The sequence below is a fragment of the Pieris brassicae genome, chromosome 6 (genome assembly GCF_905147105.1).
Source record: "Pieris brassicae chromosome 6, ilPieBrab1.1, whole genome shotgun sequence".
In the NCBI taxonomy this organism is placed as follows: domain Eukaryota; kingdom Metazoa; phylum Arthropoda; class Insecta; order Lepidoptera; family Pieridae; genus Pieris; species Pieris brassicae.
In genome coordinates this window covers 17921106-17948247 of record NC_059670.1, presented here as the reverse complement: position 1 = coordinate 17948247, position 27142 = coordinate 17921106, and the positions used below count along the sequence as shown (strand labels likewise).

Sequence of the window (27142 nt, the reverse complement as noted above, 5' to 3'; positions counted from 1 at the left end):
TTGACGCTGAAGCCGATAGATCTATAAAACATTTATTTACCAATGATCTTTGTATTTATGATTTGGATAAATGTACAAATGTGACCTATGTCACAAAGAATATGTAATATTCTAAAGGTAAAAAAAAATATTGAAGTCGTTTCAAAAATTCATGTTATTTTTTAAGTTGATTTGCTGCAATCTTACAAAGCTACTCTTTAAATAATATTGATCCACTATTGGACGTAATATAAATTAGTTTTTAATTAAAACAAACACCTAATTTTATAATTTATTTAAACTTATTTACACATTTATTTACATACTAACATTATGCTCAATGTATGAACACAAAAAACTTTTATTTATTATTATAAAATGTATGACTAGTTGATTATTAATGAACGAACTTTATTGATACAAAGTCTATTGTAATGAAAAATCAAAACTTTATGAAAATTTTTCATCAATTTGATCTATAATCTGTTTGATCCATAAAAGTTAATTAGAATAATTGAAACAAATATTCGAAGCTCTAATTACAATTATTTAAATCAATTTTAATATTGAAATTGTTGTAAATATGCTTTTGAGTAAATCGGTAGCTATTTTTATTATAGGTATATGTCATGTTTTGCTGAATAATACATATACGTGTATTTAATAATTACTATACTCTAAGTAACTCAATCACCAATGAGTAGAATTTTTACCATATATTGTATATCAAATAAATCATTAAGTTTATTAGTATTAAATAAATATTTATAATGGTAATGTCAAAACCATAGAAATGTGCTAGTCGGGATTGACGGCGACTGACTTCATCAATAATACAAAATAGTTTAAATAGTAAATTCATTAACTTTGTTTGTTAACTTACGTAAAAATATCACAACAATAAATTATCGTCAGTTTGTGTACTTTCTTCATTATTTAACTACATTATGGTCTAGTTATTATGGCAATTAAACAAAAGTGCTATTAACATGTTCCGGTTCCTTAGAAAAATCTTCAATCATTCCTACAACGGACACATAAGCTCCGGAAATCAAGGCCACTATGGAGATGATACAAATAAGAATGTTTTTGATCAGCCTATATTTAAGGAAACCAAAACCACGATCCCAGTTGTAAACAATGTCGATGGAAGCTGGAATAAGGAGACCGAGTGATGAAAAGAAGATAGCTCCAACGAAGCTGATCACAAGTTCCAAATTAGGGAACGCGGCGGCGATTGCAACTGAAATTAAAAAATATTTTAACGTACGATACATTACAGTCAATGTTAGGAATTCATTAATCATATAGCATACAAAATGAAAATATGACCGATCATAGTTCCCATATGGATATCCTCAACCATCATAATATAGTTAATTTGAATATATAATTACAATCTTCAAAGAATATTTTACTTTAATCTTGCATTGAGTTTAATTGTAATATAATACTGTTAAAAATGCGTTTTCATTTTTGGATGTTACTTTTGTTCTCACGTGAGCTAAGTTTTTTGTTAACACTGTATATAAATATATGTGTAGATATTTACCATAGAGAATTTAATGTTTTATAAAATAAAGAACTCACCAACTGTAGTCACGATGACCGTTCTAATACTAATCTGAATAAAATTATCAAATCTATTGGATTGTCGGCTCTTCAGTAATCTATTTATGAACTCCATTGGCACGTAGAATTGTAGAGCGAATGAGAAGAATATTACCACCGCCATTAGCACTTTTGTGGCTTGAGCAATCCTGGTATAAATACGATATTTAATAGTATCTTATAAGCCTTATATTTATTTATTCATACTTCGTTGCAAAAATAAAAGTAAACAAAAAGTACAAGGGATTCAACGGGCGGCCTCATCGCTATTAACCGTTATAACAAGAAATTAAATAAAACTGTACAAAGAAGATAATTACTTCCATATCAAGTTGGTATTTTATTTTGGATGAGTATCAACGGACAAAGCAACCTAGATACAAGAAATGTTCAATAACTTCTATACGAAATTCCTAGATAGAACTAGAAAATAAACAACCTTTTTTGTACAGTTTTATTTAATTTCTTGTTATAACGGTTAATAGCGATGAGGCCGCCCGTTGAATCCCTTGTACTTTTTGTTTACTTTTATTTTTGCAACGAATTATGAATAAATAAATAAAATATAAATGAAACACTTGTAATAATTTTACGCTTAAATTTAATGTTTGTAATGGTTATAGCAATAAGATAAAATATCATATTTTAGTATATTAAACACGTAATAAACTATTTAGCGTTCCAAATATGTATATGTCGGCGTTACTGTCATAATATGTCACATAACTTATAAATTAACAGCTTCAAACCCGCTAATAGTAGCATTTAATTTGCCCATATCCATACATCTATAAATTAACGGCAATTCAATGTTCGACAGTAATGATTACTACAATGATAATACTTAAATATTCCATTTTAAGTAAATCAACAAATTAAGAATTTCTACAATGGGTTAAAAAAAATACAGAAATAAAATTCAATGAAAAGAAATATAGAATAAAATAAAATTGATTATAATACTTACACATGATCCTCGGGCAAGTTCAGGGTAACACTGCCTTTAGCTGCATCACCATATTGGACGTAACCAAAGAAACCAACAATTCCAAATAGACTTATTACGATAACCATAGATGTGTTCCATACTCCAGGACATCCCAAGAATCGCTGAGGATTTTTCATCTCATTCTCAACTGGCATTACCACACCGATACCCTCCATAGCGAAGATTACGGTACTGAAATTTTATATATAATTAATTTTCGCAATATTTCAAAAGTTGGTGATCTAATCGATACTTTTCTCAATAAAATAGCTTTGCTCTAAATCGCACCGTATAACTGACAAATTCTTAAGATGTTGAAAAACACAGATCCATATTGAAGGATACGAACAGTTGTCTGATGGGTAAATTGTTTAGTGCCATAAATAGAAATACATAGAAGACGAACTTCACACATGTAGATTATATCTGGATCGTTGATAATATCATATATATTGTTATACGTAATTATATGTTCTTAATACCTCATAAACAGGGGCCAGGTGGTAATGCTAGCTATCATTTCTCTATCTGTGATCGGTGGTATGTCTAAGAAGACGAAGTAGAGTGTGATACCAAATACAACTAACAATAAGATGTTAGCTATCGTTGAGAAGGGTACCAAGTACTTCAGATTCCGTATCTGACACAGCAATGCTAAAGGTACTAACGTTAAAACACAGTACATCTGAATAGAAATAGTTACAGATGGAAAGTAGAAGTCAACGACCTGAAAGGAAAATTCATTTATTTTAAATTGGCAATTCATGTACTTCGCTGGACAATAAAAATAATTACAGTTATAGTTTATATGAAGAGATTCTTGATACGAGTTTCGAGTTAAAATATTAAACTACTTTCAACTTATTTTGTTCTTGCTTTTTATAGGTCTAAACATTACATAAAGAAAGTGCTTTAAAAATCACTCAGCTGTAGACAACTCATGATGTTGACAAATGATTTTCAAAGCTTCTAGATAAAGATATCAAAATGAAAGTGTCTTAGCAACTGAAAATAAATGTTCGTAATATTTTATTAGAAAAACGTTTAATCTAGCTTAGCTTGTGTATAAAAAGAGTAAGCAAAGAAAGGCAAATTGCTGATAAAAATTAATAATCTTCACCAGGCTGACAAGGCCACGGCGGTTTATCCCCATTAAGAGTTGCTAAGTATGCAAAGCATATAGTGCACGAATGTAAGCCGTGTAGTGAACTCTCTATTTCATAACACTCACAATGTGATTGCTCGGATGTCCGACACAATTTCCGGAGATCAGGGCTAGCACTACACACACTTTATACACTCATTCGTCCCACAAGTATTTTACCACCATGTTCAAAACTTATTAGTAGCACATCAGATTTATTCCGTGATAAATCTAAATGGCATAATTTCGATTCCCAGAATCGAACCCGGAACCTTTCTACCTTCAAAAATTAATAAAACTAAATAATATATAACAGTTATATCGGATATTTATCGATAATCCTTACCTCCTTCAACGATGAACCCATGAAAACCACATAGACGCATAAAACACTAATGTAGGTAACCGCTATAGAGTAATCAATCAATGTCCTGAAACAATGTTTATTATTATAACTTATATATATTATTACTTTGAAAAAATATTAAAGCAAGACTACTATTTAATAATTTTGCCTTTTAGATTCTTTGAGGCGTCAACTTACTTAACAAAGGAGCTCCACGGGCGAAGTTTTTTAGGTCCAAATTCGAACGCCGCGCCGCAAGTCTCCGCAAAACTCATAGAAGGCTTTTTAGCTTCGGCGCAAACCTTTTGCGATATTGAAACCTGAAAAGCATTAGAAGTATTTATTTGTTGTTTATCTTAGAGTAACTTTTGAGTATAAAGTTTAAAGCTTTATTGGAGTTAAATTTTCTTGTTAAGCTGTTGATTTAATCGCACCAGGGTTTGCGAATTGCGTTTAATTAAACAATTTTTCATTCCTTGAACTGAAAATTAATAATGATCGTAAAATTTATTGTTTAGTAATCTCTTGAGCAATGACTATGCTAGCTCGTCAAAGGGTTATCACAATATAATTATATTTTTATATTAATTTAAAACTTTTCATTTCATCTAATTTTTATTATACTAAGTTATCTTATTATAATTTAAATATAGCAATAACGTCTTCTATATGTAAACCCTTTATGGGTACTATCCTTATATACTCTTATTTATAAAGGACAATTTTTTGATGTTTACAGATGCCTTTTCTAATGTAGAATGAGATGGTCATATTTTTTTAAATTTGATTATTCGATTTTATCATAGATTAGATCGACGCATATATATGGCATATTTGAATAGATTAATTTTTCTAAAGAAGTTTGACTTTGACACATTGACAATTTACAACCTACAAAATGTATATGATGTGTATGATGTCTTCGTGTTCTATTATTAGATAATATCTGACATATACGTACCACAAGCTGTACTGTATGTGTGCAGACCAGTCCAGCGAATAATGTTCCTATAACACCTGCGACGAGCCCTGAGTTCTTGAATGCCGCAGGCATAGCCAAAACTCCTGTCCCTATGCATGCTTTCAAGATATGAGCTATGGCACCAAATGTACTGAAAAAAAGTACATTTTTTGGACGTTGCGTAATTTAAAAAAAACGTGTGCAATTCACACGGTAGAAGGAGAACCTTCAAAAAATTTGTTTTCAAGATACTGAGACTTATGTAATTTTTATTTTTAAGTGTAATATCAATTATTAATTTTGATAAAAACTACAATGATTTAAAAAGTTTGTATAATTAATATGTTATCATACTTTTTTTCAATATCGAAAATACTACAATATTAGACTTTTCTTTAAATTAATTTTTATTTCAATTTGAATTTTTAAGTTTAATATGAAACAAATAAAAGTAACTTACGTTTAATATTAATCTTTAATTTTGATAAAACTGCGTATATAATGATTAAAGTTTAAAAGTTGATGATACGAAAAAGAGACAGACACATACATTCATAAGATAAAACGTGAGAATGGAAACATTATACAGTGTTTCTGGCTTCTCAGACTTCTGATCATTTGTCAATCCAAAAGGGTTCAAAGGCAAGTCGGTTATCTCATGATGTTATCCTTCACCGTTCGAGCGAATGTGAAATACGGACATAGAAAAAAAGTCCATTGGTGCACAGCCGGATCGAACCGGCCAAAAAAAAGGCCGGCAACGCACTCGCGAGCCCTCTGGCATTGAGTGTCCATGGGCTTAAAATCAGGTGAGCCTCCTGCCCGTTTGCCACCTGTTCTATAAAAAAGAACCTACGACCTCAGGAATGAGGTCGCATGCTGAAACTGCTAGACCAAAAAAGCTCATTTCATTAATAAACTAATTAGAGAAAATAATACTTGTAACGGACAGATATGCGTTAAATTAATTTAAGCTTTGATTAATTAACCATCATTATTATAGGTGCTGACTTATTGTAGTTGAATTTGAAATATCTCTCGCCTTTGTCAAACTCCTGTGACAATGCCTTTTTATGATTCTTCTATGAGTTGAACAAAGTGTAGAAAGCTATCTAAGGTCCCTCAACCGCAAAATAAATAACTTTTTTGCGCATTTAATTTAGCGTTTCACACTTTGTCGAACCTACAGTGGGACTAAAATTGCAAATACAATCCAATATTTTTTTACAGAGCTAGTGGAAGTAAGAGCAGTCGTATCACGCGATTCATAACCATGAGATACTTCTTTTAAGCCATGAATTTGCACCAATGTATTTGTCTTTCAATGCCTATTTGATTTGACATTCGCTCGTACGGGGAAGGAAAACATCGTGAGGACATGGCGCCTGTTTCCGCGTACATTATATCCAAAAACCGATGTCGTGTGTCAGGCACATAACGAGTTTCAACATGCAATATCAACAAAACAGATAACGACATCTGAGACCAAGACCAAAAGTTGTTTCGCCTCTGTGTGTTGTCTTAGTTGAATCAATAAGATATTTCAAACTTACGTAGTAGGATGTTCCACTTGTCTATGCTCAAATGGATTGTAAGCCTTCTCCTCACAAGCATCTTTTGACTCGATGCTGAGAGACGACTGGAATCCTAAATTGCTTGTTAAGTCAGCACTGAAATACAAGTTCAATTTACACTTTTTAATGAGTTATTGTATGCATTATGAATGTAAACTTACGAACTCTGACGCGGGGATTAGCTTGAATTTGTGTTATGCTAGTTGTGAAACGTGCTTTATAAGCCCCAAGATCGTGTGTTGAGTTTTCTAAACCCAGCTGTATTCGTCTTTTATTTGGGTTTATAATGAAAACGGATGTTACATGATGAATTTAGTACAGAAGGCGTACACTTTTAACACCTTACTTTACCACAAGAATTATAACTTATTTCACTCCCTCACAAGTCTCGGTTTGAATCATTAAACAAAAGTTTTACTTCCCTATTCTTCTGGCGTTACGGAAGTGGGAAAATTTATCAAAGAAAACGAAAGCCCTTCAAACTCTATAAGAAAACATTGTAATATTGTGTCTGCTACATTTTCCTTATGTGAGCGTAAGAAGACCACAAAGATCGTGACAATTTATTTTATATACAGTATTTAATTGTTGTAAATACAATACAAAAGGTTGAAGTGGTGTTTCTGATAATTAATAATAACTGTGTTTGCTTTGTAAGTCGTTTTCGAGGAATTGGGTTCAATCAACTGACACAATTATTGTTTTACGTTTATACGACCCGTCAATGATGAAAAAGCAGCAGAAATGAGATGGTGATTATGCATTAGGGTGCGTGCACAAATGCATATATTTTCAGTTTAAAAAAAATACTATTTACGTACAAAAGTTATCTGATATTGTAAAGAAATTAGGAGAAACTTGTGTATTCAATAAGGTCTATTTGTGATGGCAGTCTTAAAAATCACAATAAGCTAGCTTTTCTTCATTGTTCCACACAGGCTTTGATGGCTAAAAAGTGTATTCGACTACTAAAACATGGGGGTTGCTGACACAACGTAAGAATGGCTAGCCCGGAGTTATTGAATGCGTAGACTTTTGATATACACCAACATTATGCATTTTAGTGCTAGGAAAGTATAATTAAATGTATTGTTGACTAAATAATCTAAAGACGGCAGGAAAATTTCGCATTTTGCAAGTCTAAGGAAATAATGCTCTTTTATCAGCCTTTCCTTAACATACATTTGTAGTAAATAGTATGGTAATTACATGAATTGTTGACAAAGTATTTTGAATGATCACAATGATAGTGACATAATTAATTTTGACAATTAAAAAGGCCAACAGAATAATTGCTTTCATAATTTTGATTACATGGTCCAATGACCAATGTGTATTCCACAACAGCAACACGTAAATTTATACTAAATAAAATCGATACTGTATTCAATTCTATTCTTAAATATAAATAATACAAATCGAAATTGGTGAAAACAATAGAATCATAGTTTGCGAATTCATGTTTTTCTCGTTAATAGATGTGTTTACAACTCTTTTATCAATATTTACTATCGATATTTTATCATTTACAAATACTTAGCAATTAACCAATATAATTCATGAGACTTCATTCAATAAATTAAGTGGAACTAATCCTCAATTGAATTGTTGTTTTATGATAAGCTGGCTTTCCAAAGCGTTTCACCAGGATTTTGATTCTATGGTCTAATAATTTTATTTAACAAATATATATTACAATGACAAGTTCGATATTAATATGTAATAGTATTGTATTGGTATTTTAAGCGGATGTTTTATATAAGTATTGACATAATATGTTCACTCAACATGGACCAGTTACAATTAAATGTTATAAAACAATGCCATGTAAATGCTGATTTCGATGGGAGTGCCGGCGATGGCGACGTACTCAGGTTACATCTTCGTTGATTTTGGTAATGGAGACGTTTTTAAAACTATGAAATACCAATAATTATTAAATGTATGCCTAAATCTAAAGCATGTGCTATCGATCTAATTTGAATAATCTTGAACGAAGAATTAACTACGACGCCGAAGCACGAGTTTCAAATCTTTCGTAAAACATTTTAGTCATCTTTAAAAATCCACCAATTTACAAAAGCCATTTATATGTTAATGTTGTAGCTTTCGATTTCAATTGTTTAAAGATCTGTAATTGAGACAGCTAACAACATAACTCTGTATAATGAATAAAATGTGATCTGATCCTATAAACAAAAAAAACCGTTAATACAGCCAAAGGTTTCGTCGAGTCATTTTAAGTAAAATATATAAATATTCGTATAGACTAAACGAATCTTTTGAAACACAGTAACTACTACTACGGCAGAATCAAGTAACTCATTATTTCGAATAAATAAAAAAGTTATGAGTTTATTTACACTTCGTTACCTTATACAAAAACAAAAATATAAAAAAAAACAGGTTCCATAAGTTTTTTGGCAACGGGCGGCCTTATCGCTAAATAGCCATTTCTTCCAGGCAACCCTAATTTGGAACAACAAAAAAAAAGAAACACCTACAGAGGGTGAATACAAGAAGTGCATAAATAATTAACAAAAAAAATGAACAGTATTATGTATAAACAAAAATATAAAAGCTAATCCACGAGTTAATTGAGTCACAATGAATATAAGTAGTAGCTAATTACTAGGCAGAAGAAAGTTCATAATGCTCGTAATGAAAGATTATAAATTACAAGGTTACAAGGTTTGTAACGATTAAAATTCTATGTCAAGTGAAGAGGGCGTAGGAAATTGAGAAGGCATTATATTAGAGTATGTCGGGGGACGAGAAAGATGGCATTTACTAACTCAACTAAGTGTTACCCAAGTTGACAAGCATTTAGCTTTGCACGTTCCTTGAAATGTCTACATCAAGTAAGTGTCATGTATTAGCTAGTATAAGATCGCTTACGTAGATTTGAAGTTTTCAGCGACTGGCTTCTCCTTCGAAGACATTATGATAGATATCTGAAACAAAACCAAGGATATAATTAATTATATAACATAAAATGTTTATGTTTTTAATGTAAACCTTCTTACTTTATCTGAATTGATATAGATTGTAACTGTTGTTAACTAAACAAGAACCGACACAAGGAAATAAATAGTTTAAAAAAATAAAAACTTTCAATTATTTTGCAAACCCGGAATACGTTGTTATAAGTTAAAGAAACGGTTATTTGTATTTCTTAATGCCGAATCATATAAAAAACCACAAAAGACATCCAAAAAAATGAAATGGGCCAATCTTTTGAAACCTTACTTACTTATTTTATTGATCGGTCAAGCCGTTGCGAAGGCGTTTGGTCACACTACCTGACACGAATATTTCATATATAGACTGATTCAGTTTCCAATTTTGTAAAAAGTAAAATATGTTATTTTGTTCGGATTTAACCGACTGAAAATACTACAGGAAGCTTTTAAAATAGAATTGAATGCAGTTTACAAGTTACAGTTAGCATAATCTGCAATTGGTGGTAAAATTATTCAGTCTATATACTAATAGAAAAAATCACATCTAAAAAACTAATATCATCCCCCTGTTTAGTAGTATTATAAATAATTATTTGTGCATTGCTACAACTACTTTTAATTTCCTTTTTTACAAATTTTGCCATTCTGGCAAGTGGTAAGAAATATTGTACCCTAAATGGAACCCAGGATACTTAGTTCATATGTTTTTTTTTATATTCAAGGTGGAAATTCATTTACGCTGTCCCAGAAAATATGAAAAATGGAACTCTACTCACTTTAGAATCTCTGCCATTCAGGGATCCGACTAAAACCAAGAAGGTATCCTGACAAGGTATTAAGGAGACCCTAGGGTAGCCCGGCAATAACCGGGGATGTATAATTAGTGTTTAACATTTGAGCCTCGCAGGTAATCTTTAATTATAAGTACTCTGTACTTAATATAAACAATTATCGTTAATATAAGCAACCTTGATTTCATTACGTCGTGCATTACCTCGACACCATGTTTTAAGTCAACAAACTTGACTTTAATCAGCAAATTATGCATTTTAAGCTAAACCTAACTATGACATATTAATAATATTATTACCTTAAAAGTCACACTACAACCTTTAATTTCTAATAAATATTTTAATAAAGTCAAAATAACTTTATTCATATGGGTAAACAAATACACTCATGAATATCAGAAGTTAAATTAATTGTAAATTTACATTTACTACCAGTTCGCAAGTCAAGGGCGTAGAGCGGGCAAGAAGAGCTGGCAAGAAACTTTCCGCCACTTTTTTTAATCGCTAAGTCCTGAGTCATACAAATTGTTTCAATTGGAGCGAATCAATCCCAAGGATTAGGATCATTTAAATATTTGTCAGATTTATAAAAAGCTTAATTAATTAATTTACGTTTAACGAGAGCTTTGATTTTAATGTTGTAAACACGAATACAATTTCCATTTAAGGAGTGATTTATCTTCTGGAGTCTGGTTGGTCGTAGCTGCCCGTTTATCCCGTTTTATAAAAAAAACCTTCTGTGTCTGACACTATACTTTCCGTTTTTGATGACATTTTCGAAAGAAAAATCCATTCCAGGCTAACGCGTCCTATGGATATAATAAAATGTACGTAATGGCTACTCGTATACAATGGATAGCATTATTAACGATCAATGAAAGGAAGACAGTAATGTGTTTGACGTCGCCACAATTATATAAGAAACGTATTGCCTCCAATGACGTAGGTATAAGAATATCTATAAATAACGTACTCAATTACACCAGAATACTTCCTAAAAACCAAGAAACAAACTGAAACAATAATTGCGGAAATTAACCTAAGACCATAATTAATTCATTTTTTTTAAGGACTTGTAATTCCATATCCAGCGCTGTGAGACTGTGAATCCAACAACGAAACGCAACCATCCATATGAAAATGGCTATGGTAAGTTGTGGTCCACGATGCACTGGCGTGGTTCCACACAATGATGCGTGCCACGTGCCACAAAAACCACGTGATCATGCAGCGACAGACATAGATGTGATACGGGTTGAATTTCGTATTTTTATGTTGACGTCTGTCATTGTACTTAGAAATGTTGTTGGCATACAATTGATTTTTTTTTATACTATAAATAAGTAAATGAACGCATCATCCTTTCGTGCATTCAGTTATTTTATCAATTAATTTTTGACTTCAAAAAAGGACCAAACGACGACATGTTCCGTTTGATTGTTCAGCAGCATCTTTAGTCTAATAAGTCATGTGACATTGACATAATTATTTTATGCTATGATCTGTGTTCGTTCAATCTCAAATAAATGATTTGTCGAAAACGATTTTGTCTTGTGTTTGTTGGTGAACACGCTCACCTTCAGATCTAATGTCTGAAAACTGAAATTCTTTAGTTTGGGATTATCCTTTTGAGGTGTATGACTACAATAACTTTAAATTATTGTTTGGGTATATTAACCAAATTTACATAAGAAAGGTTTCGCAATTACGAGAATTAAAAAATATTATAGAATGCATTATCATTGCATTGTCTTAAGTTAGGTTAGATTGTATCCCATGATATCAAAATCACTAAACATCCTATAATCTCCCTCAAGATTCACTTCACGGAATATGCTTTTTTCGTTTGTAATTTATTAATTACTACAGTAAGCTTGTGTTCGCTGATCTTATAATATAATTTTTACAAGAAAGCTTAGCTATTCTTAATCCAAAATAAGCCTCACATAATTTATCAAAATCATACCTGTTTATGTAAATAAAATAAATAACATATTTTTGTCTTAAAACGAACAATTAAAAATACGTTCGATATATACCTCTTAAATTAAAAATTAAACAATATTGTTTAATTTACGAGGTACAGGTGTACTAGAAATAGTAGGGGAGTTTATATAACTCGGTTCCCTGATTAGCACTCAAGGAGCAAGTGAACGTAATCCTAACAAGAACTCAGATGGCGCAATGAAAAAACTTTTGTGTTTATGGAAGGACCGAAACATTTCCTTAATAAGAAAGAAGAAATTGGTTGAGACGCTGGTATTTCTGATTTTTCTTTATAGCATAGATTCCTGGACAATACGGATCGGGAAGGAGAAATTCTCTGGAAAAGTGGTGTTGGAAGCGGATGCTAAGGATTCCCAGGACAACTAAGAAAACAAACATACTAAGGTGACAGATAAAGAATCGTCTTTCGACACTTTGTAACCATCCTGAGTTTTTGGCCATTTAACACGCAGAGATGGTCCAACGATCCCCAATTCGGTGAAGGGATCAAATAAAGGCCCTTACAGGCCTTATCATCAGGCGCAGAGGCTCGCTGAAGATTGGAGGAAGTTGTACGGCACCACTTACACGACCTTCAGAAATAAAGTGTGCGACTGAACTGCAGAACTATCTCACGTAAAACCGTGGCCCAGTTTGCAATTAATAAATATGTCATCTTATAATGATTATTAATGTCAAGATGTACTTAAGATTGACGGCTAAGTGGATTTAAAACATTATATATACAATATAATTTATGAACCAACAAACACTAGTAAGGCACTGCTGAATTTTTTATTATTTTGGAAATAATGGCGAAGTAAATGTGGAACTTGGTCCAGTAGGTTCAAATATTATCGTGTAGGTTGTTTCAATGGTTAAATGAGTTCAATGGTTCAATGAAAGGTTAAACCTTTCTGTATGTGAGCTGAATACACGTGATTTATAATTATTATAAAAATACCCAGAAATTAAATTTAACATTGAATATGAAGCCGGGTGCTTTTAATTTCATATTTCAATTTTCTTTACAACATTGTTTACTTCGAGCAAACAATATAATATCAATTGCTTTGTATTTTAATATTTATGAATTCATTAAAAAGTCTGAAATATTCTGTTTATATTGTATACTCCTTGTATTGGCGAAATAAGAAACTATTTCAAATACCGTACAAATAGCATATAGTATCCACATATATATATAAAATAGACGTGGGTGTTTACGTTAATCCTTACAAGAACTATAGGGTTGAATTTATATGGCAAGCGGAAAGATGCCCATGGCCATCCCAAATTACTTTTTAAATTTAGATAACTCAGTAATTAGATTCTAAGATCAACAGATATAATAGTGGCCTATGACGTATCTATCTAAAAGATAAGAGATCTATAATTGAAAATAGTTAAGGAATGAATCGATAATAATCCAAACTAATTTTAATCTTTTTAACCTTGACCTGAAAAATCTACTGTTGTAACTTTATTTAGCAATAGTTTATGAATAAAGCATGCACCTTCATTTCATATCTAGTATAAATGACATTTTTATTATATTTATAGTCTAAATTTATAATTAGAATAGTTCTAGATTTCATCATTTATTTACGTTTAGTAACTATGAAAGGAGTCATAAAGGAAAAATTACAGCTCCAAGTCAATTCAAGAATTAAGTGTCTTAAGTAATTAACTTATCGATTTCAACATTAATATTTTGTTGGGCCGCTAATTTTTCTACCTATTAATCTCCAATCAACGAATCCATACATTTTTTTCTGTTTTTCATTTTCATTATATGAAGTAGGTTTCACCTTCTCCGAACGAAGGCATTCACGGGAATGAAATTATTATAATTTAGGCTTAAGCCTAATGTAGGTATTTGTGATGCAATATATTTAATATTAATAGATTTATTTTACACACTAATTTACAGGGCCTTTCGTGATACAGCGTACTAAGACAGTTGTGGTAGAAGAGTAGGTACTATACCATTAGCACATTTAATAGATAAATACAAACAACAAATAAACGTTTAAAAAATGTTTACTAACCTAAAATTTATATTCACTATCACAAACACAATAAATTAAAATACTTTTAGACTACACTTGAACGAATATATTTTTCAACAAATAATAAGCCCGTCGCGCTACTAATCCATCATTGTTCTGATGTTATACTTCTTACTGTTTAATATATATTTAATTAATAAGTCATTATCTCCATTTAACAAATGAGCACTGTGAATTAAATTTACAATTATTTTTTCTTTTAATTGCTATTATTAATAATGGCGTAAATACTCAATTGACATTAAATGAGAGTAAAACAATTTTGAATATTTTGTAACCGTTAAATTTTAAAATTATAATTTAAACCTCTTTTGACCGAACAAACATTCAATGAATGAAATTAAAATTAAAACTTGCTATGAATTTAATGATGAATCTATTTAATACTAATTTTCAATTTTGTTGTGTAAATCTGAAAAAAAGGGCTATCTTTTGTAAAATGCCAAATATTTTATCTAGTAATAAATTTATATATAATAAAAATAATTAATTATTTATAACATCTAGCATCAGAAATGCTAGGATTAATATGGGTAATTCATTCATTCAAAATACGAATACGATAATTACTTAACTGTTTCCAATTATAACTATTAATTATGAGACTATTAATTGCTACTTTTAAATTTAACGGAGACTAATATAATTTAATTTCTTTGGTTCACGGGCATTTGAACTAACACAAATTCGTAAATCTCTTCCAATGAGTATTATTAGTTTAAAAAGTTTCTATCTCTTGGCTGATGATTTGTTTTTCTATAAGTAAGTGAACCTTCTATGCCTTGCATGCTGTCAGCTTTTTATATCTATAGCCCATGAGTTTTCACACGATTTCCTACACCTTATGTGGTAATTAGATGCGCATACAGACAGAAACTAACCTAACCACTTGTTGTATGGATTAATTAATAAAGCTTTAATAATAATTGATAGAAATTCCTTTGTTGCTCAGACGGGGTTTGAACCTACTACATCGGGGAAGGGAGTCACTCGCTGATACACTACGTCTTTTAATAATAATAATCAAACGAGATTAATATCAATATTAATTTAATTTGTCGGAGGTTTAATTTTTTAATTAAAAATTTTAGCTCTAAAATAATTTTGCCCAAAACTTTCAAGTTTAATATAACAACAATTTGCAAATTCATAATGATATTTTTTGGAACAAAAAATAGTTTCTTATCTTTCGGGCTTTGAACTCAAGTAGCTGAATCACGAAATTTAAATTAGCGCGTGTCTTGTATATTGGCTTAAGATAAATATTGTTACGAGGCATGTGTCAAAATGTCCGCCAGTGTCATCATTTTATTCATTATGTTGACGGAAGAACATTGTTCACCTTTCCGCAAGAAATTCCATTCAAGTTTCATTATTAATTTACCTACTTTATATTTACCTTCTGTGTGTTTTCCGCACTTCCTATAAAACATATTATTCGTTGTATTAGTCTCGTCAATAAACGTGTGTTTCTCCACCCTGATGTGCACCCTGACGAGCAACAAATAACACTTGCTTATATTGGAAAATATTGCGAGGAAATCGGCATGTCTAAAGTTATCACTAGGTATCTCTCTCGTAAGTCTAATCTGTATAAGATTTTGACATTCACGACTAAAAGTAGGCATAGTCACATCGTAATACCAAATTAATGCAATCACATTTGGGAACCAAAGAGTTGTATAATCGAAATGTAACAATTTTCATTGCCAATTTTTCTAAGAAGCCGGTTCTAAAGACTTTCAGTGCCACCTATACCCAAGGTCAACAAGGTCTCTGAATTGAAGGTAGGTAAGTAGGTATATGGACTACTGTTTCTAATCATTTGATTTTTGACAGATTTGACTGATGAAACTGATATTAAATTCTATATTGAATGTTGCTGTTAAGATAATCTCAATTTACGTCGAATTCACCTATCCTGTCGAATTTAGCTGTCATACAGCTAAACCCTTACTTACTTACGCGTTTAAAGATAATGTAGGTAACGCGATAATCTACAGCGACGTTCCTATTTGAAAGTTTTAAATCAATAAGGTTCAATATAAATAACTTATAATGTTTAAAATACAAATGTTTCTTATCTATAAATAAAATAAGAGAAATATAGTTCTGTAACACGAATACCTGAATTAACAAGAATTTATTACATTATTCACAGAACTCGACATTTCGGGTGCTTAAGCAGTGGTGGTCAGGGAGAGTCTGCGACATCCCAAATACCATTAGTAAATTATGCTTTTGTTGGAAAATAAACGCCATTTATTATCAAGAGGGTATTTTCAATTATCAGCCGATGAATTTGCGGCTCATTCTCAAAATTAATCAACGCTAATTAAACTGTATTATACTGTCCAAAGCACTTTTATTTTCATGAATCCGTAATAATAAGAGGCCTAGACAAGCGAGTGTTTTAGTTAGCCAAAATTAGTAAAGTGTGACTTTCATCCCTGAGGTCGTATGTTGAAACCTTGACGCTCATTTGATGAAAAAACGTATCGTGAGGTACCATGCACGCATTAGACCGAAGAAACAAAAGTCGTCAGCGTGTATTAGGCACAGATGATCAACCTTATTGCCATTAGATACAAACGAATGATCGCGAAACACATACAGGAATCTGAGGCTTAGACCTAAAAGGTTGTAGCGTTACTGATTAAAAAAGTCTTATAACAGTATACAGACTATACAAAATAGATTAGAGAGGCGCTAAGAAATTGTGGTATAATAAATGAGTCGTATAGTTTTAGGTAAGTACTAAGGTTTATGGCGCACACAGACGGTATCCTAATTTCGTAATAGCTGTAACAGTAAGTATGTCGTTTTAGTAACGGTTATTTTTAATGTTCATAGATTAATAAAAGTTACGAAGGATTTTGTGACAAGGTAGCCCAAGTACTGTGAGCCCACAGAGAGACCGCATCAACTATGCGTATTATAGTATCACTATGTGTATGCAGTATAACCAGAAAATATTTTAAATAAAACTCTAATTAGACGATAAAAGAATTCTATTTATAAACCTTTTACTCTTTTTTCATAGTAGGCTTTCAAACGAAAGATTGAGTCAACGTCAAAGGCAATAACATTTGTTTTTTTACTATTTAGACTATATATCCCTAGGCTGATATAGGCTAAACATTTGTTTTTTTCTTTTGCTGAGTAACGGAGAGTTTATTGCTGATTTGTTTTTGTATGCAACTTCGATATCAGTAGCGCCGATGACGCCTTGACGACGCGAGGTAAAATAACTCATTGCGATCGGGAACGCTGTCGGTACCTCTATTGGAAGGTTCAAAGTAAGGGGCCTGGTTGAAAACGAAAATAAGGAATCACAAAGTATATTGTTTTATATATATATATATATGCTATTTAGATTTTAAGGATTGTACTGGTATTGTCTATATTCATGAAAATCTCATTCATGAACAATTAAAAAAAATAGTAAATTAATCTTTGAATGCTATTATTATAAGCATTACAATAACATATTAAAACAACGCCTTGTCTGTTGTAGACCTTTAACTCAATATATACCATCGCTTGCAGGTTATTAAAATCCTTCCATCCATCCTTTAACAGCAATGGCTGGCCTTTTAATAATTGGTGATAATGCCTGGCCTATGCGAGCCTACTTGCATTGAGAGTACCCATGGACAGTATCGCTTGACATCAGTTGAGTTTGTTGTTGCTTGTTCTTATTCTTCCTGTTCACCTAATGACTTTTACCAAGGTTAACAAAATATAAAATTACTCTAGGGCGTCAAAGGCGTTTGTGTTTCGTGTGACATAGCCAAAATCCTTTATTTGAAATGTACTTGTACACTTTTTCTATTGCATACACACACCATATTCTCGAAATAAAGTCTGTGCATTGTTCTGATAATACAATATGTAATTAAAAATAAAAAATGATTTATTCTGTAAAAAAGTAATATACTTCCTGTATTATAAACGTCCGACATGAAACAACTATAGTTATCCTTATAACTTACATGCGAACAAAAGGAAATATTTTAAAATTACTGTCCTTTTTACGCCTCTTTTAGCAGTAAAACCTTCAGAACATATCTTTATTGGCATGTAGAAATAGTATAATATCGTCTGAAAATTGAAAGTAAGAAAGTAAACCAAAAGCGTCATAGGTCAACGAAATAGACTTCAACGAGTCCATGCACCCTTGGGGATTCTGTCAATTCGAGAATCATTTCAACGTTTCAACCAAAATACGGAGTAATGTCTTTTGTCAAACAATGCGCGAAAACAGAGGACACCAGAGGTGAGTCATTTTTGCTAAAACCCGTCATCTTTTAGTCGATACCAACTTCGGGGCAATAAATACAGATAAAACAACTTTCTCTGCAGTCTTCAGTCACCGTGACCACGCACACTGAAAAGTACGGGAAACGTCGGAAAAAAATAAAATTTAGAATTATGTAAATAACTATAAGTTTAAAAAATAATACATAGCTTTAATCCGTTCAAAAAGTGTTTTTCTTAACGTTAACAATGAGTATGACGGAAATATATTCAACACGGAAAATATAAAAAAAAATTGTTAAGCAAATAATGGCGGTATAGTGGCGTATTTTTTGAAATCCAGAGTGGAATGCCAATAGGTTCAAAGAACGTTACTCATGTTACCGTTTCTTTGACATACAACAATTAAATTTTTTTGGATTTGATACGGCAACATTCTTTATCCATACTATTTGAGTAAAGGAATATTTTACGTTGTAAACGTTACGTTACGTTGTTGTAAGTACATCATGATTTATGAACCGAATAGAAAAGTAATACAATAAACAATGGGGGTGACAAAACGAAAGTCTTCTAAATGTCGACACTTGAATGTTAACCTATGAATTGTAACGAGACTATTTTAATTATTTCATGCTATAATAAAATAGGTATAGAAGAGTACATCATGCTCCGAAAGTTAACTTCAAACGATGAATTTAATGGAGTACAGGGTACGAACGTAAAGGAATTAATTATTTACTTATCCCGACGGAATGAGTTATCAGAGGTGTTATAAAATCTAACTTTCATACACACTAATAGGTAAAATATATGGATGCTACTGTAGAAATCTTTTATATAATGGAACGTATTAAATTTTCCCGTAAAAGTTATTATTGACCTTAGGTTTAACGTCTGTAATACATATAAAAACGGAACATAAACGTTCAACATTTCTAGATACAGTGGTCTCAATGTCTTGTTTAATTACACCTATTTTGTAATCCCCATCTCCATATACGAATTCATTAATTTATTTTTAAACAAGCCCTACCTATACCTTGTGCTCCCCTTCGTAAGACGTTGAAATTTAATTGTAGGACCGCGTACTTTCTTGTAGTGTAACGTGAATTCCAAAAGTATTCTACGTTATAAAAATAAATGCTAAAAATTTAAATACTCGATAATTGAATTACTTCAAACCTAAATATTTACTCATATAATAAAAGAATTGTCATTCTTTTGATATTTCAGTTGTTGTTTTCATTTCGGTTAGAAACGTCGCGTATTAATTATTGTGACCGAAAAAGTGCAACGCGCTGACGCAGCGCCGCGATCGCGTTACGATGAATCGTTGACCTAATATTTGTTATTGTGTAATGAATAAAGGCGAGGTTTTGTCTTTATAATTTTAACTATTATATTAAATTTATGATGTCATCTCCATGTGTTATTGAAATTAAAACCCAAAACGAGCAATTTCTATTGGCTGAACTGAAAAAGGAAAGAGCCCGATGCTCGAAGGAAACTATTGAACTATCAACTGAAGGAACGTATAGCTCAGCTCGAGAAAAAAATAGATCAGCCCTTAACACAAAGAGACGAGGCAGCCGCTGAATCAATTCTGTATGAGACGGACGAAGAAGAACTGGCTAAAGAAACGGAATGGGTGCGACAAAAAAGCAGAAAGAAAAGGAAACTAAACACCTCCCCTTCCCCCATGAAAGAAGTTACTTGTAATAAAGTAACCAAAGAAAAGCCTAAAAAAAATATCTACGAAATAAAATCCATACTTGGCTGCAAAATTGATGTACAGCCACTGAAATCACCGTAATTGATTCCTCAATGCAAGAGGTGTCAGGCTTATGGGCATACACAGAAATACTGCTCCAAGGAGCCGAGGTGTGTGAAATGCACTGCAAAGCATCTCACAGTAGTTTGTAACAAGCCACGAGACGCGAAACCGAAGTGTGTTCACTGTGGTGAGTCACATCCAGAGACTGTGTAGTTACTAATTACAGAGGCTGTGTAGTAGCAAAAGAATTTCAGAAAATGAGAAATGTCTTAAAATCAAAATCAATGATAGAAACGGACAAATCGGTAAAACCAGCAAAATTAGTTTCCAAAACTGTTTCCTTTGCCCAGGCAACTAAAGGTCCTAAGACTCTATCCCCAACACAACAAAATGAGATAGCTAGCACAGGCATGGATGAAAAGATTAACACCATACTTTCATTATTGACATCCTTTGATGAAAGACTTAAAAAACTTGAAAGCGGCACCAAAATAGCTGCTAGCTGCTTTAAAAATAATGGCATGGAATGCTAATGGGCTTTTAAAACACCAAAGAGAACTTCAGATAATTCTTAAACATGAAAACATTGACATCTGCTTGGTATCGGAAACACATTTTACCAGGGAGTCATACATTCAATGTAAAGGATATAATGCCTACCATGCCCTTCACCCAAGTTATAAATCCAGTGGGGAAAGTACAGTTATAATAAAGGATAGCTTAAAACACCGTGGTATTTAAATATGAAAAACAGCATATACAGGCTGTGGCTGTGAGCCTATCAATGAAGCGGTATCCATTAACAATATCATCTATTTACTGCCCACCAAGACATGCACTTAAGTACGATCAATACAAAACCCTGCTAGAAAGTCTTGGAAATAGATTTGTGTTGGGAGGCGACTTCAATGCAAAAAAAACTTACTGGGGATCAAGGTTAATATACCCACATACTGGCCAACAGACAAGAATAAAATATCAGATCTTATAGATTTCTTCATATTTAGAGAAGTATCACCAAATGTTCTCCAAATAGAGGAAGCCTATGATATGAACTCAGATCACTCACCAATCTTACTCACAATTGGCGAAGACCCTATAAAGCGAAAACTGAACCCATCTCTCGTGAAGACGCATACGGACTGGGACAGCTTCAAAATTTATCTTGTGAATATGGTTGACCTTAGAGTACCTTTAAAGACTGAGGAACAATTAGATTTAGAAGTCAATAAATTTACAAAGAACATCCAACAAGCTGCTTGGAGTAATACTCCAAAATTTAAGAAAAAGGTACAAAACTACTTCCCAGAAGAGATTAAAAATCTGATAAAGACAAAACGAACCCAAAGAAAAAGGTGGCATTCCATAAGATGTCCAGAAGACAAAACAACATCTGAATAACCTCACTAAACAACTGAGGAGAGAGATTAAAATACATAAAGATACTTCAATAAAGAGATACCTAAACCAATTAACTTCTGATGGTTCCACCGACTACTCCACCTGGAAAGCGATAAGAAATATCAAAAAACCTACAACACATATTCCTCCCTTACGAGAGTCTAATGGGAATTGGGCTGCAAGTAACATACAAAAAGTTAAGGGGTTTGCTGATCATCTAGAAAATATATTTCAAATCGATGAAGAAGATTCACTTGACTTCGAAGAAATATCGTCAGAAGAGCTAAACATCCGTCTAGTCACACCAAAAGAAGTTTTAAGTGAAATTAAATGTCTAACTAAAAAGAAGGCTCCAGGTTTTGATTTAATTACGGGTGAAGTCCTACAGCATCTCCCCCCTAAAGCCGTAGTTAAAATGACAACCTTAATTAATGCCTCATTTCGACTTCAATATGTTCCCAATATGTGGAAAGTTGCGGAAGTTATAATGATTCCCAAGCCAGGAAAACCTCCACACGAAGTCACGTCTTACAGGCCAATCTCACTGTTACCTGTTATAGCACAGCTATTTGAGAAACTCTTTCTCAAACGTCTTAACCCTATTATTGTCAAAAAGCAGCTCATACCAGATTACCAATTCGGTTTTAGAGAAAAACATTCTACCATAGAGCAGGTTCATAGAATCACAAATAATATTTAAAAAGCACTAGAAGAACAAAAACTCTGCTCCACTGTCTTTCTGGATGTAGCTCAGGCATTTGATAAAGTGTGGCATCGAGGACTTGTTCATAAATTAAGGAAATTACTGCCTCGTCAATTTTCAAATATCCTTGAGTCATATTTAACACAAAGAATGTTTAGGGTACGACAAGAAGATGATTATTTAGAACTAAAAGAAATAAAAGCTGGGGTGCCGCAAGGGAGTGTATTAGGTCCGGTCCTGTACCTCTTATACACATGCGATATTCCTGATCTAAAAGATAACGTTATCGCGACCTTTGCCGATGATACTGCTATCATGTCTACGGCGGCTACTGAAAAGGAAGCGGTAGTAAACTTACAAAAAGCCATAAATATTGTTGGCTTGTGCACCAAAAAATGGCGGATAAAACTAAATCAGTCTAAATCAGTTCACATAAACTTTTCCAACAAAACATCAAATTACCTGCCAGTATATATTGATAACGTCAAAGTGCCGTTCCAAAATTCAGCTAAGTACCTAGGTATGGACGCTAGACACCAAAATCCGATGCAAGGTTCATGTTAAAAAGAAACGCGAAGAGTTGGATCTCCATTACTCTAAATTGTACTGGTTGCTCGGAAGGCATTCCACGTTATCAGTACAAAATAAATTATTGATCTACAAACAAGTCCTGACACTTGTATGGACTTATGGTTGCCAGCTGTGGGGCTGTACCAGTAATAGTAATATCCAAGTAATCCAACGATTCCAAAACAAAATGCTCAGGGGAATAGTCAATGCTCCGTGGTACATTCGCAATTACGACATCCATCGGGACCTTAATGTAGTCACCACATTAATAAAAAAGACTGCTGGAGTACACGAACATAGGCTCCACCATCACGTAAATGTCGAGGCTATTCAACTCCTTGACACCACTGACATAGCGAGAAGATTGAAAAGGATAAAACCATTTGAACTAGTGAATTAGTGTTAGCGTACTTTATTATTAAGTGCTAAACAGTGAATGAAAAAAATATATATTGAACACAAGAACAGAGTGTCTTCCCTTTAATAGAGACTATAAGTAGCGTTATTGGACACTTACTTATGATAACAATCCTTTTTAGTAAATTAGGTTAGAGCTAAATTACTTATTAGTCTAAAGTTAGGCTAGATCGTAATGTTCCATGATGTCGTAGTAAAGACACATGTATATAAAAAAAACATCTTTCATATCCGATTTAATAAAATCATAGATATTACGCAAAGTGACTCCAGAATGCAAGGCCGCTATTACAAATTAGGGAAACATTATGACCAAGCACAAGGGCAACGAAATTATATTAAACAGCGAGCAAGTTAATGAGAATGCAAATTTGTGTCAGTCTCAATTTGATGTTTTATATTTACAATCTTTTCTCCAAGCTCCGTACATAATCTTATATATATATAAAATGAATCACTATTTCCCCTGGTCACGGCATTACGCGTGAACGGCTGGGCCAATTTCGCTATTTTTTTTGTTGTGTTTGTTATTGTCAAGGGAAGGTTCTTATGAAAGAAAAATTTCAGAAAATTGCGCTGAAAATTAGAATATTTAAGAATACTTAACCATCATATTAAGTAATCATGACTTTTGTTACAATAGCATTTTTTTAGTGTAAAGCTTTTACTATTCAAACTTTAGAGAATAAAAATGAATAGCGTTTAAAAAAACACTTCGATCGGAGTTATTATATTGATAAAATACATATAAAATAATTATTACAGTCGTTAATTGTTTGTGGCATTAATCTTGAAAATCTATGTTTTTCACATGACATATATGTCGGAATACCAACAAAACTATGCATATACGCGTCAGAAAAACAAACAAAAATGTTGTACATTATAAAGCATTTTTAGTTAATTATATCAATTTGAAATCAATATTCATAGGTAAGACAGGACAACCTCTGTCGGGTACTTTAGTGGGGGATATTTCTGAAATCATAAATTTAGTTGAGCTAACCGAAACACGAAATTCATTGACTGTCAGGTGGTACGAAGTTCCCCGGGTCGGCTAGTATTGTATAATTGAAACTTTATCTAGACTAAGAATGCTGATTGAATAATTTGTGTAAACTTTGTACAAAGAGCAACGACAAAAGTAATCAGATGTCTCAAAACAGGAAATTGAAAAACATGTATTTTCCTTGTATGATGATAGCTTCAACAGACAATACATGACATAAAAATAATTATGTAGAAGTAGAAGAGACCATTTTTGTATAGATATTATATACATAAGGACAACAAAGATCTTGAGAAAGATAAATCAGTTTAGTCATTTAGTCAATTTTTGCAATCACGAAATTATCAATTCTATGATTCAAGCTTTATATATCGAAAGATCGAAATATTTATTTATGATAGAATAAATTATCGATTTAAGTCACGTAAAGATTTAAGCACTGGTGAGTGACCCAAGAAACTCTAGCAGTTTTAAATTTTACAAATGTACAAATTGTGAATATTTGTGTGTTGCAACTCAAAATTAATCAAATAATTATTTACATTATATTGTAACAGTCCTAAGGGCTTTATTTTTCTGTCACTAGAATTTATTTACCGGTAATGGTGCAACCAAACTTGTTAGGGATTTTGTTGAAAAAAAACGTATACACTGAAATTTATTTATTGAAATTATCATTTATGGACCGAACCTTGTTCGTGGAGTCTCGAGGTCGGTATATTAATTTTGTTTTTATTACGTGTGTTATAATAAACTTCTAGTATTTTTAATTGTATAAATGTTTTCGTGTATACACAATTATGCTTAATAAAGCATATTCAATTGTCTATACATGAAAACTTGCATGCTATTGCATACACATAAATTTGAAAATATAAAATAGCAATTTACGATTAGAAATGCCGAATAAAAATTTATTAATTCTTATTACAATTGATGAATTGGATTATTTGATATAATCATTAAGCTTAGGTAATAATAGAAGTAAAATATTAAAACCTATTTCCTCCGGAGCGGCAAATATATGATAGTTGATAGAAATTAATATTTCTTTCAATTCTTTAAATAATACTGAGACGTGCAGTAATCCAAATATATAATATATATAATCTACGTTAGAACCGAATTAAGCCAGATAAAACGACGCGCAGCTAGTGTATAATAGTAGCAAAAAACAGTATGAAAAAAGATTTTTATATGAAAAATTATTGAATGCATTTAAATTCCTTCTAATAACCGTACGAATTTGTTCCTCAAGGGTAAACAGTTATGTCATTAAAAACTGAGTATACAACGCTTGAAGTAAAATTGATAACTAAGAGAATTCAGCACTACTTATATTGATTAACAACTTTTTGCACCCAACCCAACTTTTCGTTCAGTGTTATATCTGTTCTAGCCATAAGTTGGACAATCAGTCAGGACATGTAAAACTGTATCTTCAGCTGTAGTAGCACTTGGGCTACGAGTAGCACTTTCTCTAACTCTGAACCTGTGAAGATACGACAAGAATCCACCGTGACCTGTCAACACCTGCGTAATCCTGTTAGTTTTGTTTGTTTAATTATTAAAAATGCCGTAACAAAATTCGGGAAGAATAACTTAGTTATTGCAGCTGTATCGCCGTTGTTATATCTGTGCTTCCATTTTTATACTTTTCTTCAGATACGAAATGGGGAAACTATTGTACACAGATGTGCAGCTTCCTTTGCAAATTGTTCGGCTCTTTCATTTCGGCACATTCAGATAACTGCATAAGGTTATTCTTTACAGTATATAGATGAGTTGAACAATGATGAAGAAAATAATTATATTGAAATTGCACAAAGACTTTGGAATAGCTGTCGCAATCATTATTAAAAGTTACAGATTACCCATTTAGGAACGGAAAAATATTCTCGTCAACGACTTTCAACAACTTCCGTGCTTCATGCACGCGATTATGCTGTACACAATTTCATACCAACAATTTTTTTACGACGCCAGCACAATCTTGGAAGTACACGGTGTAGTCGGCAGAGCCTTAACCCGGGGCGATTTTATGGTGAGTCAAACCTAGACATGCTTTCGCTCAGCCTTTCAATTTATTTATTTACACTACGTTAAACTTATAGAAAAACAAATAATATATCTATTAGTTAAACTTAATGAAAATTAATTAAACATTTAAAGTCGTTTTGATATTTTACTACTTAAGTATATACAGTTTAAAATTAGGTAATTGTATTTTTTTAAGTATTCGGTATACGGGATAGGTACCGGTAAGAGCCAGTGAATTTTTTTAAAATTAAAAAAAAAATATTCCTAAAACTTTTCATTAAAATCAGTCCTGCGGTTTATAGAGTGGTATATATTTTAATATTACATAGTGGTGTGCATATAAATGAGTTTAGACAAGATAATTTTCTGCATCAATAGCTACTTATTTAGTAAATAAACTATTAAAATAAATAAAAAACTTACAATTGAGTCAAAAAGCGTAAGTAATCACGAGGTTGTGCGCATTACAAAAAAAAATATCACTGCGCACTGCGACATTTACTATACGACTGGCTGAACTAAGAACCTGCGCGAGATTTTGACTGACCAT

The 27142-nt window shown here is 32.1% G+C and overlaps 1 protein-coding gene across 1 annotated transcript; it reads right to left on the bottom strand.

Moving 5' to 3' along the window:
• Positions 1–564: 564 nt before the first annotated feature.
• Positions 565–27142, bottom strand: LOC123711267 (proton-coupled amino acid transporter-like protein CG1139). Its single transcript, XM_045663766.1, has 10 exons — positions 27016–27142; positions 9502–9557; positions 6583–6699; positions 5030–5180; positions 4267–4388; positions 4069–4153; positions 3061–3305; positions 2558–2770; positions 1570–1739; positions 565–1222 (listed from the first exon to the last, which is right to left on the bottom strand). Exons 2-10 carry the CDS (start codon positions 9543–9545, stop codon positions 948–950), a joined length of 1422 nt encoding a protein of 473 aa, XP_045519722.1. The 5' UTR covers positions 9546–9557; positions 27016–27142; the 3' UTR covers positions 565–947.

Coding starts and splice junctions, on each gene's coding strand:
- LOC123711267 (XM_045663766.1), bottom strand. CDS start 9,545: ATGTCTTCGAAGGAGAAGCCAGTCGCTGAAAACTTCAAATCTAC. Junction 1,740..2,557: donor AACTTGCCCGAGGATCATGT/GTAAGTATTATA, acceptor TATTTATACCAG/GATTGCTCAAGCCACAAAAG. Junction 1,223..1,569: donor GGTCATCGTGACTACAGTTG/GTGAGTTCTTTA, acceptor TTTTAATTTCAG/TTGCAATCGCCGCCGCGTTC.